Source organism: Tiliqua scincoides, chromosome 6, assembly GCF_035046505.1.
Source record: "Tiliqua scincoides isolate rTilSci1 chromosome 6, rTilSci1.hap2, whole genome shotgun sequence".
NCBI classification, from domain to species: domain Eukaryota; kingdom Metazoa; phylum Chordata; class Lepidosauria; order Squamata; family Scincidae; genus Tiliqua; species Tiliqua scincoides.
This window is the reverse complement of record NC_089826.1, coordinates 8458482-8473877: the sequence shown is the minus strand read 5'-3', so window position 1 is coordinate 8473877 and position 15396 is coordinate 8458482. Positions and strand designations below refer to the sequence as shown.

General features: G+C 46.4%; 1 protein-coding gene and 1 non-coding gene across 2 annotated transcripts in view; one reads left to right on the top strand and one right to left on the bottom strand.

Moving 5' to 3' along the window:
- FRAS1 (Fraser extracellular matrix complex subunit 1) overlaps positions 1–15396 on the bottom strand; it is a 279843-nt gene that overhangs the window by 136070 nt on the left and 128377 nt on the right. Inside the window, exons 15-18 of the mRNA XM_066632279.1 lie at positions 6012–6155; positions 2639–2779; positions 1328–1468; positions 750–923 (exon numbers count right to left, since the gene is read on the bottom strand). Coding sequence (XP_066488376.1) covers positions 750–923; positions 1328–1468; positions 2639–2779; positions 6012–6155 — 600 coding nt within the window. The remainder of the gene's footprint in view (positions 1–749; positions 924–1327; positions 1469–2638; positions 2780–6011; positions 6156–15396) is intronic.
- LOC136656144 (5S ribosomal RNA) lies at positions 9381–9499 on the top strand. The gene has a single exon (XR_010794707.1). It is a non-coding gene; the product is annotated as a 5S ribosomal RNA (ribosomal RNA).

The following is a 15396-nucleotide window of genomic DNA, read 5'->3' as shown; positions in this document are numbered from 1 at the left end:
TTCCACCGACTAATTACATGCTGGGTAAAGAAGCATTTTCTTTTGTCTGTTCTAACTCACCCGACGCTCAATTTTAGTGGATATCCTCTGGTTCTGGTGTTGTGTGAGAGGGAAAAGAACATCCCCTTATCCACTCTATCAAACCCCTGCATAATTTTATACACCTAAATCAAGTCCCCCACTCAGGCACCGTTTTTCTAAAGAGCCCCTAACACTGTAGCCTTTCCTCATAAGAGAAGTACCCCATCCCAGTAATCATTTTGGTCACTCTCTTCCGCACCTTTTCCATTTCCACTATATCTTTTTTGAGACGTGGTGGTCAGAACTGGATGCAGTATTCCAGGTGTGGCCTTAACACTGAATTTGTAGTTGTTTTTACTTCCTAAATAGATTCACATGCCTGATCTCGTCTAATCTCGGAAGCTAAGCAGGGTCAGGCCTGGTTAGTACTTGGATGGGAGACCACCTGGGAATAGCAGGTGCTGTAGGCTTATACCATGATCTTGGAAGCTAAGCAGGGTCAGGCCTGGTTAGTACTTGGATGGGAGACCGCCTGGGAATACCAGGTGCTGTAGGCTTATACCATAGTCTTTTGAGACTGAAGGTTGCCAACCAGATTCCATTCACAGAAACTGGTTTTCCTAGATACAGTTTAAAAAAAGAACTTCAGAATTATACACAGATTGATGAAGTCCTAGGCATGAATCTCACACAAATTCATTATTATCCTGGGCAAATCCTTTCCTCACCTTTGCATACCCCAGCACTGTTGAGGAAGAAATGGGCTTTGCAGTGGGGTAAGCAGGCACCAGCTGGATTTCCCTCAAGGTTCACTTCAGGTTGCAGGCCCTCCTCCAGCGCCATGCACTGTGTGCAGTGTAAACGGTCTGGGCCAACACAACTACGGCAGGATGGGTGGCAATCTGCAGCATTAAAAAAACAAAAAGAACTGTGAAGCTGCCCCAGAAATTCCTTCCACAGAAATCCAACAGAGCCAAAGGAACACAATTTGAGTGATGCCAGCTTCTCAGTAGGCCTCTTCCACCACCGCCCTAAGCATTGCTTCTGACATAGTTTTCCAAGAACCCTGAACATCACGCTTGCATTTCTCCCAAGGGAGTCAGTCAATTAGATTCAATGGAGCTCTTTCAAAGAACTCAGTGAAAATTCACCAAGATGAGATCGTTACCAACAAAGGCAAAACTTGAAAACTTCTGTAAAATATCTGAGGAACAAGCAGGACACACACCAATACCTGAGCGAAAGAATGAATGGCAGGTATTTATTTGGTGGGCTGCATCAGAAAGAAAGGAAAAATAATTGTTACCTTTGCAGACCATACGATCCTGATAAAATCCCTCTCCACAAGCAGACAGGCACTGACTCTGGCGCAAGGCCAAGGGAAAGGAACAAGATGTACACTGAGTAGGCAGAGGCCCGACACAGCTGGTGCAGGAACCATGGCAAACTGGCAGAGGAACAGAAACAGTTGGTTAAGTAGAAAGGGTTAGGATTCGGTTTCAACCCTACTGTTTCTTATAGCCCAGTGGTTCCTAAACCTTTTCGACTGGTGGCTCCCTTGACCTAGTAGGCTATTGGTTGCAGCTCCCCATTGAGGCTACAGTCCTATGCATTGTAAAGGGTTGCGGGTTTTTCGCGAGGATTCTGTGGTTCCTCTGGCCTTGGCTCAGTTTGGGAACCACTGTTATAAAGGTATATAAAGGTACTTTCATTCAGGAATAACTTCTGAGATCCACCCTGCCTTGGGATGAAAGCCTCCTGCAGCCACTTGATCTTCCATGCTTTGGTTCCTCAGTATTCTTGCCTATGCCTGCTGCCCACCCAGTGATAGGGCTATCTGAAGTGGGTGGGCTACCAGAGGGCCTCTGCTGAGTTGCCAGCCACCTCCACCCCACCCTGGAGCCACTCTACCTTGCCTCCTTCCAAATAGCCTTCACTGGAAGCAGATAAGTCTGCTCTGTGTCTGCATCAGGTGAGACTGTGGGCCCAATCCTATCCACCTTTCAAGTGGTCTTACAGCCACAATGCAGCCCCAAGGTAAAGGAACAAATATTCCCTTACCTTGATGAGGCCTCTGTGACTGCCTCCCTACTGCAGGATGCAGCACACGCCCCATTGGTATGGCTATATCAGTGTTGGAAGGATAGATGGGTTTGGGCCCTGTATCACACAATCACTCCAGAAGCAAAGAGGGAGTGGAGTTATCCACCCTCAGAGGAGACTGTCTCTTGTGTCTCTGTATGAGTGGCTGCTCAAGGCTGGCCTCCTTCCAAACAGAATGGCTATCCATATTCTGTAACTCATGCACAAACACAAGGATCAGGTTTCTCTGTCTGAAAGACAGAGAGTGGCAAGAACATAACAGTAAAGACATCACCTGAACATCTGGAACTGATGACCACCCTCATTTCCTGCAGAAAAAGGATCCAGCTTGCAGGATTCAGCAGTTATTTATGCCTTGCAACTATAAAGCCAAACTCACTCTTAACATCTTCCTATTTATAGAAGGTCCTAGTACCTTTGTGTGTGTGTATTTAACAAGGGGTGGCCTTAATGGCTCCCCAAAGACACTGGAAATGTCACTGTAGAAAAGTAAAAGGTAGGAACCAGTTCTTACCTCTGCATCTCTGAGAATTATCCATGTAGTAGCCATTGGGGCATTCCAAGACACAATTCCCTTCATGCAGAACTCTGTTTGAAGCACAGGTTGAACACCTGGGCCGGTCTGGGTAACATCTCTCACACGATGTATTGCAGGCTAATTAAAAAACAAAAAAAGATAATGCTGTTATCTGATGATACCAAATGAAACCCATCGTTTAAGGGGGAGTGCAGTAATGACATCACAAGAGCAGAGCAATGACTGCGTGAAAGTACAAGGCCCACCGATTAAACTTCCATTTAAGGACGATTTCACAAGAGGCAGTAAAGCAGACTTGCGTAATTTGTGACCCACAAAACTGAACGCATCTGAACAGCTATGTAAGACATCCTAGGGAACATGAATACATCTGCCCCTCTCCCAGATGCATTCATTGTACCCTACCACGGAGGCATAAGTAGAGTGGAGCCTGAGGGGCACCTGCCCTGAGAACTGCACCAAGGGGGGGGGGTGCATGACTGCTCTTCAGGCTCCGCCCTAGTTACAGAGGAGGTGCTGGTGGCTTCCTACACCCCATTCCTTCTCCTTCACAAGGGTGTCTCCACAGTAGAAGCAACGGGGGCTGCAAAGCTGCCTCAGCAAGCACTCCCTCCTTAGAGGGAGAACCCAGAAGTTACTGTTCAGGGTGCCAGGGCAGTGTGTTTCACCTCTACCCTACCAAACACATTAGGGCTCAATCCTAACTAACTGTTAGGCCGGCACAAGTCCCTTGCGCCAGCCCAGGAGGGTCTCAAACATGCTGTAAAGCATGTGTGCACCTCTTCGGGAGTTGGCTGGGCCAGCACAGGGAAGCACACTGGGCCCACAGAGGCTGCATCCATCCTCCACGCCAACCTGGGGAGGGAGTGTTGCATTGGCCAAGCTCGTCCAAAATGCAGGAGTCTGGGGAGGGTGGAGAGGAGGCGGGAGGGAAGCATTCCTGGGGGCGGGAGGTGGGGCTGGGATCCAGCAGTTATGCCGGAACTCAACCCCATTCCCTAAGCAGCATGGAGCGGCTTCATGCCGCTCCGTTCTCCTTGGACATGCACCACCTCCTGATGTGGTGCAAGTCTAAGAAAACCCATTGGGGCCGTGGTGGCTTACCCAGGGGTAAGGGGAAGAGTTTCTCCTTGCGTCCGGATGATTCGATTCTGACCCCAATCTTGCGCTGGATACAGCGCAGGCCTTCTGGCCTGCCTGTACCAGTGCAAAATAGGTCTGTGCTGTACAAGGCCTAAGGTATGAAGACCTGAATGCAGCTACACAAGCTGAGAAGTTTTTCCTATGGTTCTTCCTTCCATCTCCCTTCAATGTGATTTATCTGATGCCAGCAGCAACCTTTAGTCGTCATGCTGCTTAAGTATTACACAACTGAAAATTAACTGTTGACAAGGTCTGTTTTTCCACAAACGAGTGGAAATTTGGGAGGCTTGAGAATCATTTCAATTTCTCTTTGATTGCCATTCAACAAGCAAGATAACCTCCAGTCTTTCAGCATCTGGTTATTGAGAATAACCAAGTAGTCTTGAAAACAAGTGGCATTTCGTATCAAATATTTGTGCTAGGGGTGTGTGCCTGTTCTCAGTCGATAAAAGTCTTTACACCCAGATAATATTATGTTTACTGTCTGTCTGAACCATGTTTTTTTTTTTTTTTCTGTAGAAAGGCGCCTAGGCATGAGGAGTGCCTAGGCCTGGAGGAGAGGAAAAAGCAAAAGGGGAAAATAGAAGTTTTTGAGATGCTGGCATAAATTAGATTTGTCACCTTCGTAACTGGTTTGGCTCCTGCAGTCTGTCACCCAGAAATCAAGCGGATGAAACTTTTCTTACCACTCATCTCTATGCTCAGAAAAGCCTCAGCGGCAAAATGACTAATTAGCAGGCTGCTACTGAAGGCACAGGAACAGGGTCAGAAAAAAAAAGTTGGCAATGTCTGACTTTGATTATCGTGCTACCGTCAGACCTGGCTAAAAGTTAATAGGTAATTGTCACCTATTGATGAAAGGAAGACACAAGTTTTAACTGGTCACAGCAAACTCAAGGCTCACGTTAATCAATGGCCTGCCTTGTGCAGCATCAAAATAGTGGTTTAGTTACAGCAAATATTCTCTTTTCTGACTGGCAGTGGTTTTTCAAGGTCTCTAGTAGAGACCTTCCCAACCCAGCTATCCCTTATTTATTTGATTCATTGACATGAAAATTTATAGCCCACCTTTCAAGACAGTTTATAATATATTAAACTAAAACAATCCAACGAAACAACAACCAACATAGGGCCCAATCCTATACAACAAAAATTTTATAATTTTATGTATTTTATGGTTTTTAAGTGCTGTTAGCCGCCTTGGGTGCCCTTCGGGGAGAAAGGCGGATTACAAGTCCAATTAATAATAATAATAATAATAACTTTCCGGTGCCAGTGTAGTCGCAGTGGAGCTCTGAAGTAGGGGAACATACATTCCCTTACCATGAGGAGGCTTCCATGACTGTCCCCCCACCACCACAGGATGCAGCATGGCTGCATCGGCACTGGAAAGTTGGATAGGATTGGGCACATAATCAATCAAGAAAGCAATAAAAACAGCAGGAGCAAAAACAAAAACCCACCCAGAGAAAAGTAACTAAAAATGGCCAGGAAAATCCTAGTTTTCAGCTGCCACATAGAAGGGACAAGTTTGATGCCAAAGAACTTGTATTGGCAAACTTCAGTCTCGAAAGACTATGGTATCGCATTCTGAAAGGTGATTCTGGCACAGCGTCTAGTGTGGCTGAAAAGGCCAATCCGGGAGTGACAATCCCTTCCACACCGGGAAGGGATTCATGAACTTAGACCATCTGCAAAGAACTTTTTGGCCAAAGAACTTAGGCCTCTGCAAAATGTGTGCTCTACCACGAATGTGAAGCCTTTCCTAAAGATGAACTTGAGCTGCATTTCACTAAGACTTTAATCTGGTACAGGCTTTGAATGACAGCTTAAACTCTGAATTAGTGAGATAAGAGCATCTCTGAACATGTGCAAAGCATCATTCCTTCACTAATCGCCATATCCCCCCCATGCAACTCTAAAGAGGGAGAAGGCCTTTCAGGCAAACCCGGCTCTAAGAAAGATTTAAGACCCAGCCTGTAATGGGTCTTTAAATAAGGTCACAGTTTCTGTCCCCAGTATCTTCTGCTACAAGGATCCCAGATAGAAGCAACAGAAAGACCCTCACAAACCAGGCTAGATGGACGAATGGTCTGACTCAGTATAACGCAGCTTCCTAGGCTTGCACTAAAAACGGATATAAGTCCACCTTTCAAACTCTGTGTAAAAGAAACAAGGGAGACTTTCCAAGACTGAGTGCTCTTACCTTTGCAGACACCTTCATCAACATAGAACCTATGGCCACAATCAGAGACACAAAGCCCATCCAGCAACAGGTGAGAAGGATCTCTGCAGGCCAAGCAGTTGTCTGCAGCAGGGCCCCAGCAAGCAGAACAGGACTCATGGCAAGCTAAAGAATAAAAAGAGGTTGATGGGTCAGCCAACTGTGGAGTTACATCATCTAGTCATCGATCTGTTGCAGTGATGCCTTTTAATGAGTGCTGCCACTCAATGTGATACACCTTATTTGATTCAGCACAGACCTTTTAGGTATGCATGAAAGACAAGGTTGAATTGCATGATTATGAGTATTCAAGGGACAAATGTCACTATCACTACTGTATGCTAGAGGTGCACATGAAATGCCAACCAAAGCATACATTTATTTACTTATTTATCTTGCTTAATGTTCCATTTCACCCCACGGTTTAGAGCTATAGCAACTGTGAATTATATACATGTGTGAATGTTTCTTAAAGTGGTCATGGGGAAAAAAAGAGACCATGTAACTGGATCCAGGAGGAGGAGAGAGAAAGAAAGAAGATGAGATTAGAACAGAAAAAATCACCCAGATTTGGAAAAATGAGGGCAATATTCAATCACTCACAGCCCAATCCTAACCTGTGCTGAAACAGGCAAACTAGCTGGCCTGTGCTGTATCCAACACAGGGTTGGAGGTCGCTGTGGCACAACTCAAAGCAAGGGGAAATTTTTTCCCTTACCCCAAGCACTACCCCAGTTACCACGATGGGACTATTTGGATCTGCACCAGCTAAATCACTGGCACAGATCCAAGCACCCTGATGTTAGGAGAGGGGCTTAGGATCTGGCCTAAGTGGCAGAGGCTGGTCTCCCCTACTCCTCAGCTCACCCCACCCTCCGATCCACCCACCACCCTCTCCCCTTCCTGGAATGCCCATGAAACGTCCTCCCCCGCCCACTGCAAACTCCCACACTGGCAGCCTGCTACAGGCACAAATGTACCCCTCCAGCGTGGGGAGGCCAGCATGAATCCTTGCGCTGGCCTTCCCAACTCCTATGGTGGCATGAATGTGCTTTACAGCACACTTGTGACAGCTGGAAGCTGGCACAAGGGACTGATAACAACAGCGCATGATCTCTGGATTGTGCTGTCACTCGCTCAGTCACTCACCCTATCTATCTATCTATCTATCTATCTATCTATCTATCTATCTATCTATCTATCTATCTATCTATCTATCTATCTATCTATCTATCTATCTATCTAGGCAGGAGGCCTGGTCTAGAGCAGGGGTGTCCAAAGTTTTTGGCAGGAGGGCCACATCAGCTGTCTGACTCTGTATCGGGGGCTGGGGGGAAAAAAGAATTAATTTACATTAAAATTTGAATAAATTTACATAAGTTTACATAAATGAATATATTAAAGATGAACTTATATGAATGAATGAAGGTCTTGCAATAGCTCAAGGCCTATAAAAGGCCTTGCACAAAGCAAGACTGGCCTTTCCTTTGCTGCCACTACTGCATCACAGAGGTGAAACAACAAGTAGTGGAGGGAGCCCTCAAGCCACAGCTTATGCGAGAGGTTAAACAATTGCCCTCACGCTGAGAGCAGTTGCGTTGGGCCAGTGCGGGCTCCAACAAATCTCTGGAGGGCCAGAGGCTCATTGGAGACTGGGGGCTCCCTGAGGGCCGCATTGAGAGGCCTCGAGGGCCGCAAGTGGCCCCCGGGCCGGGGTTTGGGCACCCCTGGTCTAGAGGGTAGAGCCTCCGTCTGCCTGAAGATAACATCCACAAGGTCGCCAGTTCGAGGCCACCGGCACCGTGCGACCTTGAAGCAGCTGATAAGCTGAAGCCGAGCTATTCCATCTGCTCTGAGCGTGGGAGGATGGAGGCCAGAATGTGAAGCCAGATCGGAATGAAACACCTGAATGTAGTGGTTCTTGAAAGAAAGAACCTTCTTTCAAATTGTAAAAATCCCTATTTAATAAGGGATTTAAATAAAAGCCTGCCTATGTAAACTGCCTTGAATAAAGTCTTGAATAAAGATCAAGAAAGGCGGTAGATAAATACCTGTTTTTGTTGTTGTTGTTGTTGTTGTTGTTGTTGTTGTTGTTATCTATCATTTTGTGGGGCTCCACAAAATATCTATCAATCTATTTATCTATCTATCATTTTGTGGGGCTCCACAAAATGTCTGTCTGTCTGTCTGTCATTTTGTGGGGCTCCACAAAATATCTATCTATCATTTTGTGGGGCTCCACAAAATGTCTGTCTGTCTATCTATATATACACAGAGAGAGTGAGTGAGTGAGTGAGTGAGAGAGAGAGAGAGAGAGAGAGAGAGAGAGAGAGAGAGAGAGAGAGAGAGAGAGAGAGCATATATATGAACTATTTGTGCCTATGAAGCCAGTAGAAAGTATATATGGAAGGACAACAAGCACGTCAACAGTGACCGGACCTTCATCTTCCTGGTTCTTTCTCCCTCCCTCCAGTAGTTAATGTTCATGGCCATCATAGTGTCATAGTGAGAAATAGACCAGTACATGTAAATCAACAGCACGAACTAAATCCCACTGGCAGTTTTTCCCCATGTATAATGCAGGTACAGCACATTCAGAAAGACTTCTTCAGTGAGACACATCTTCTGATGTGCCAAAGACTATTACCTTTTCTTAATGGGTGTAATAGCTTCAAAAATGTCAACTGGCTGTCATAGGCCACTCAGCACTCTGGCCCCCAAGGAGCCAAAAGCAAGTTAGCGCAGGCAAAGGGCCAAAAGATTTCTGGGAGACGTAGTCACTTGTGCTGGATTTCATGCAATGAAATCAATGAATGTTATGGCTGCCAGTTCTGCAAGAAGCCAAGTACAAGGAGCAGCAAGGAGAAAAGTTGGTGTGTGTTATGATTTGTAGAGCAGGAGATTATTTGAAATGGTTGAGGCATGTTAAGTCAGGTACAACCGGCATTTATGCAAAGCGTGTAAAATTACACCATGTTAGCTTTTAGTGAAGAAAAAAAAAGTTTTATACGATTACGCCCAAGTTTTGTCCTAAAGATGTTCTTAACTTTTATTATCATCAACAAGGCACGTTTATGCTTGTTAAACAGAAGGGAGTCAACCCCAGTGGTGCTTTTTTTCCTTTTGTTCCTGACTTGCCAGGGAAAACCCCCACACAAATCTGAGGCTATACTGGAAAAAAAAATATTCTAAATTGGGAATGTTCAGGATTTATAATTTATTTGTGTGTCCTCAGGCCAAATTTTGTTTTTTAATGGATCAGGATGGAACATGGCTGCTAATCTAAAGCTATTTTTTAAGGGGTCAGGATGGAACGCAGCTGCCATAGCAACCCAAAGACACAGGTTGCTGGTCTACGGCCATACTACCCTGAATGCACCCAATCTTGTCTGATCTCGGAAGCTAAGCAAAGTCAGGCCTGGTTAGTACTTGGATGGGAGACCGCCTGGGAATACCGGGTGCTGTAGGCTTCTACCATGATCTTGGAAGCTAAGCAGGGTCAGGCCTGGTTAGTACTTGGATGGGAGACCGCCTGGGAATACCGGGTGCTGTAGGCTTATATGTCAATAAAGGTTACAACAACAACAACACAGGCTGCTGGTATGTTATGAAAATGAAGACAGCCTTCCTTGTGCCTGTTGGGAGACCTTATGGAAGCTCCAGAAGAGCCACACTCCATTTCTCAAAGGAACATAAGAAGTTGCCTTAGACTGAGATGGGTCAGTGGTCTATCTAGCTCAGTACTGGCTATACTCATGGGCAGTGTTCAAGGTGGGGGGCTTTCCCTGCCATCCCTGGGGTCTTTGCATACAGAGCATATGCTCTACTGCTGAACTAAAGGCACTCCCTGGAAAAATGGGGGTGGAAGTGTCACAAATAAATAAAAGTAACAGCAGCTCTTATATACAGCAGTCGTGAGCTGAGACCCAAGGACAGAACGGAGCCACAAATACAAATATCAAGAGACCTGGACGAAACTGGATACAGCATAACTCTGTAATAATATCAATTATTCAAATATCAAAATAATATCAATTATTATTGATCACATTCGTATCTTGCCATTCATACAGAGAGATCAGGGCAGTCTACACGCTGTGAATAATACTCAAGCATTTGTATAATGCTTTTTGGGTGCGCAAAGTACTTTGTGTAATCCTGACATCAATACTCAAAGGCGCTGAGAGGGAGTGACTTCTCTAAGGCCACGTCATGAGTTCATGACAGAGGCCTAATCTGAAGCAGGGAAATTCTGGTGTGTAACTTACAGAGCAATCCTATGCATGCCTACTCAGAAGTAAGACCCACTGCGTCCAATGGGGCTTAATCCCAGGAAAGCAGGATAGGATTGCAGTTGTCTTTTGGGCACTGCACTGCACCAACTTGCTTTATCTTCCCAGGCGCTGGTTGACATCATGGCTGGTAATTTGAACGCAGATATCTGTGGTCCAGGTTTATCTATGAATCCGAATTAACAGCCATTTTGCCATAGGCACAATGGTGTTCTTAGAAAGTGAGTTAACGGCATCCGTGCAGACTTCAGCAAATGGTGAACTGTACCCACTACACACTGACTCCACAACTGAGCCCACCACTGGCAGGAACTGAGTGGCACAGAAGATGCAGGCAGAAATGTGATGTGCCATTCCGGTAACATGGGTGTGTCCTGCAAGTGGGAACTGGTTGAGATAGAGTGGTGAGTTTCACTGTAGAAGTTCCACGTTCAAAGCCTAATGTGATGGACCTAATGTAGGGGACCTCCTACGCCTAGCCTAACCAAGCTCTGAGGATCAATTTGCAAACTGAAGTGTTGCAGAAAATGATCCACCATCCCTTGCTACCATCGCCCTTCCTGCCCTCCTCTCCTCTCTCTGTCACTGTTTGCCTCTCCCTTACTTCCCCCTCTGTTGCTTCCCCTGCTGTTGACAAAATTGTAAGCTCCTTGGGAGCAGGGACCTGTCTGTTTGGCTCATGGTACTCCATAGGGCGCCAAATACATAATCCCTCTTCACACACACTCCATCGAGGAACGTGTGGTTGGCAGCAGGAATGTGCCAGAAGTCCTTGCTCCTGGAGCTGATGTGCTCCCTAGCCCTAACCCTCCGTGAGTCCCAATGAGTGGGAAGATCCAGTGTCCCTAGTGAGTGGGAGGATCTTCCTGGAATGGTGTTTGTGTAACTGCAGAGGGAGGGAAGGGAAGGCATCGGTGTGGGGGGACAGGACTTTCAGTGCACCCCCGCAGTGCCCAACCATATGTTCCCATTTCACGGAGTGGGAACATGCAAAGAGGTTTACGGGTTAGTAACACAATGTTGTGCCATCAGTGCTCCTGCAACAATAAATCACACAGGAAAAATTGCTCTTGTGCGATAGAATTTCCACTGGAATGTTGACGCTCAAAAGCAGAAAAGATTTTATTTCGAAGGATGAGGAGGAGATCTGCTTAACCCATGCTATTAGCCACAGCAGTGATCTAACTCATGAAAGATTATTGCTGGCTCACCTCCAGAGAGAGAGAGAGAGAGAGAGAGAGAGAGAGAGAGAGAGAGGAACGTGTCTACACGTAACGCTGCTCTAGAGAGAAGGGCCTCCCCTGTGTAAGGCACCACCAAGGTCATTCAGCCATTTTCAAACCTGAGAGCACCCAGAGTGTTCGTGATCACGGCAAGATCTCTCCTCCAGTACACTGTTTCCCTCTGTAGCCAAATATTGGGCCCAGCAAGAACATGGCAGGACTAAAGTTGGCACCAGCAGCACTAGGACTCCTGCTAGCACTCTCCAGTTTGGGCTTTACCTGGGTGAACTGGGCTCCGAAAACGAACACCTGAGCAAGCACACTGTATGCTGATTGGGACTATACTGATTAAAGTGGAGGAAAAAGTTTTGTCCAGCTAGCTGGCCTTCAAGAAGGGTTCAGAGCAATGCCGTCACTAGGGATTGCACCACCCAGTCCGGGAGGCCAGTACTTCATCCCCATGATAGACCTCCTCCCATGCAGTGGGTGAACCACTGCAGGCAATGAGCATGGGCGGCCCACTCCCCACGCAATGATCACGGTGATGCACCATTGTCCCACTCCTGACAGCTTTGTCTCCCTGGCTATGGGCCTTCCTTCTTTGCCTCTTAGCCTCAGACTGTTGGCAAAGTGTCTCTTCAAACTGGGAAAGGCCATGCTGCACAACCTGCCTCCAAGCGGGCCGCTCAGAGGCCAGGGTTTCCCACTTGTTGAGGTCCATCCCTAAGGCCTTCAGATCCCTCTTGCAGATGTCCTTGTATCGCAGCTGTGGTCTACCTGTAGGGCGCTTTCCTTGCACGAGTTCTCCATAGAGGAGATCCTTTGGGATCCGGCCATCATCCATTCTCACGACATGACCAAGCCAACGCAGGCGTCTCTGTTTCAGCAGTGAATACATGCTAGGGATTCCAGCACGTTCCAGGACTGTGTTGTTTGGAACTTTGTCCTGCCAGGTGATGCCGAGGATGCGTCGGAGGCAGCGCATGTGGAAAGCGCTCAGTTTCCTCTCCTGTTGTGAGTGAAGAGTCCATGACTCGCTGCAGTACAGAAGTGTACTCAGGACGCAAGCTCTGTAGACCTGGATCTTGGTATGTTCCGTCAGCTTCTTGTTGGACCAGACTCTCTTTGTGAGTCTGGAAAACGTGGTAGCTGCTTTACCGATGCGCTTGTTTAGCTCGGTATCGAGAGAATGTGTGTCGGAGATTGTTGAGCCAAGGTACACAAAGTCATGGACAACCTCCAGTTCATGCTCAGAGATTGTAATGCAGGGAGGTGAGTCCACATCCTGAACCATGACCTGTGTTTTCTTCAGGCTGATTGTCAGTCCAAAATCTTGGCAGGCCTTGCTAAAACGATCCATGAGCTGCTGGAGATCTTTGGCAGAGTGGGTAGTGACAGCTGCATCATCGGCAAAGAGGAAGTCACGCAGACATTTCATCTGGACTTTGGATTTTGCTCTCAGTCTGGAGAGGTTGAAGAGCTTTCCGTCTGATCTGGTCCGGAGATAGATGCCTTCTGTTGCAGTTCCAAAGGCCTGCTTTAGCAGGACAGCGAAGAAAATCCCAAACAAGGTTGGTGCAAGAACACAGCCCTGCTTTACTCCGCTTCGGATGTCAAAAGGGTCTGATGTGGAGCCATCGAAGACAACAGTGCCCTTCATGTCCTTGTGGAAAGATCTGATGATGCTGAGGAGCCTGGGTGGACATCCAATCTTGGGGAGAATCTTGAAGAGGCCTTCTCTGCTGACCAGGTCGAAAGCCTTTGTGAGATCTATGAAGGCTATAAAGAGTGGCTGTCGTTGTTCCCTGCATTTCTCCTGCAGTTGTCTAAGGGAGAATACCATATCAGTGGTGGACCTGTTGGCTCGGAATCCACACTGCGATTCTGGATAGACAGAGGAGGTTACAGTTCCAAATACAACCACTCTACATCCCAAAGGCAGGCCCATTCAAGAATCACAATTATAAATGTCAGGCTTCCTCTGTCAAATGTTTTTTGGAAACCAGGATCACCAGCCTATCTTGAAAGCCAATCACAGCCCCTCCTCTAGAGAGCGCGCCCAACATCAGATCAGCATGGCTGGCAACAAGGCCCTGTGTTCGTGCCCATACAATGTCAGCCGTGTAGGCCCAACATGGCTGACGTTCAGGTGAACGTCGTGTTCTCCTCACACCCACAAAGAAAGCCAAGAGGCGATTTATCACAGCCTCCTTTCGAAAAAAATCTTTACAGCTATCGATTTCTCCCCTGCTGTGTCTCTTTTCTCTTGACGGTGCAGTTCTGTAAAGTAACTGAAGATCTGAAGAGAGGCAGATCAGTCGAAACAAAGCTGTCAAGAGGACAGTGTCACAAACATGTGGGTGATATATTTGGCTCAGGTCTTTCGGGGAAGTAATGGACAGCTGAGGTCTCTGCTACAGTAAAGAAGGGGGGATGTAATTTCCACAAGGAGAGAGAAGAGTGGGGGGCTGATGGTATCCACTGTGCGCAACATTGCACACATGGAGGCCTCTACACTTAAACCACTTATCCTTCTTTGTACTAGCTTAGGTTTCTCAGTTTCTCAAGCTGCGGATTGGAACCCGATTTCTGGTGGGACCCACAGAGCCTCCAATGAAAACACAGGAAATGGAAAGATCAGATAACTCATTACCGGAAGCCCTGAGGCTATTCAAAAATCAGATAACTGTTAACTGCCCTGCAAAAATTTGAGCTCCAGCAGTTTGCAAGGAGCTGACAGCCCAATCCTAAGCATGAATACTCAGAAGTCCCATTATAGTCAATGGGGCTTACTCCTAGGAAAGTGTGGATAGGATTGGGCTGTGAGTTCCTTCAGTATGCAAGCTTGTGTAAATATAAGGAGATAAATGTTTGAGCATCTTTTTTCTGATATGTGTTTTTTTCCATCAATGACTGGTAGTGGGGGGGGCAGGTGAAGTTTGGGTTGCATAACTAAGCCCCCCAAGCCTCGAGGCTAATGGTTGCCTCATTATGAGAAATGGATTGAGTTTTTTTGCAAATAAATAAATAAATTTTACAATATTTTAATATATCTTTATTTGGGTGAGAAGATATGATTGCGTCAAAGAATTCAAATTTATGTTAAAAAAATAGATAATATTTCTTTCTAGATCACCTTTTTAAAAGTCTCGTAAAGCTAGGTGGGACCCAGCATTTTAAAAAGTGGCTCCCAGTGCGAAAAAGTTTGGGAACCACTGAGCTAAGGAACCATGACATGAAGCCATTCTTAGTTCTCTCTTCCCCCCTTTTAGTATATACATTCATATGTCCAGTAAAAGATATTCTATTTCCAAAGCTGCTCTTATCTGCAGAGGAGAAAGCAGACAGACTTAATGTGGCATGGAAGGGAAAAGTTAAATCCTCCCTCCGTTTAATTACAGTTAGGGAAAGGGCTAGATTCCCCTCTGGTGACCCCAACCCAAATCAGCAACCCCCAGCAGCTTTCATCAAAAGGAAAAAAGTCGTTTGTAGATGCATTCTCCCATCTGGTATATAACATTCTGTTTGCCCCTAAGATATGCCGTTGCCAGCGTCCTCAGACACTACCCCCTGTCACTCAGGGATTCCATGAATATTAATCGAGCAGCTAATGTTCCTTACAGATTTCCAATTTCCCCTTTTTAATGAATTTATGGTTCTTTAAGAGAAATGCCTGTCAAGAAAGACAGCACCATAGCAAATTAGTTTGCTCAGATATCTTCATTCTGGGAGAGAACTTGGGGGGTGGATAGGGCGGGAGATGATTAAAGGAACCCAGAGTGGTGACTTCGTGATCAAACAAAATAAGGGTCTCAGAGTTACAGGACAAGGATGGGTCTGAATCATAATGTT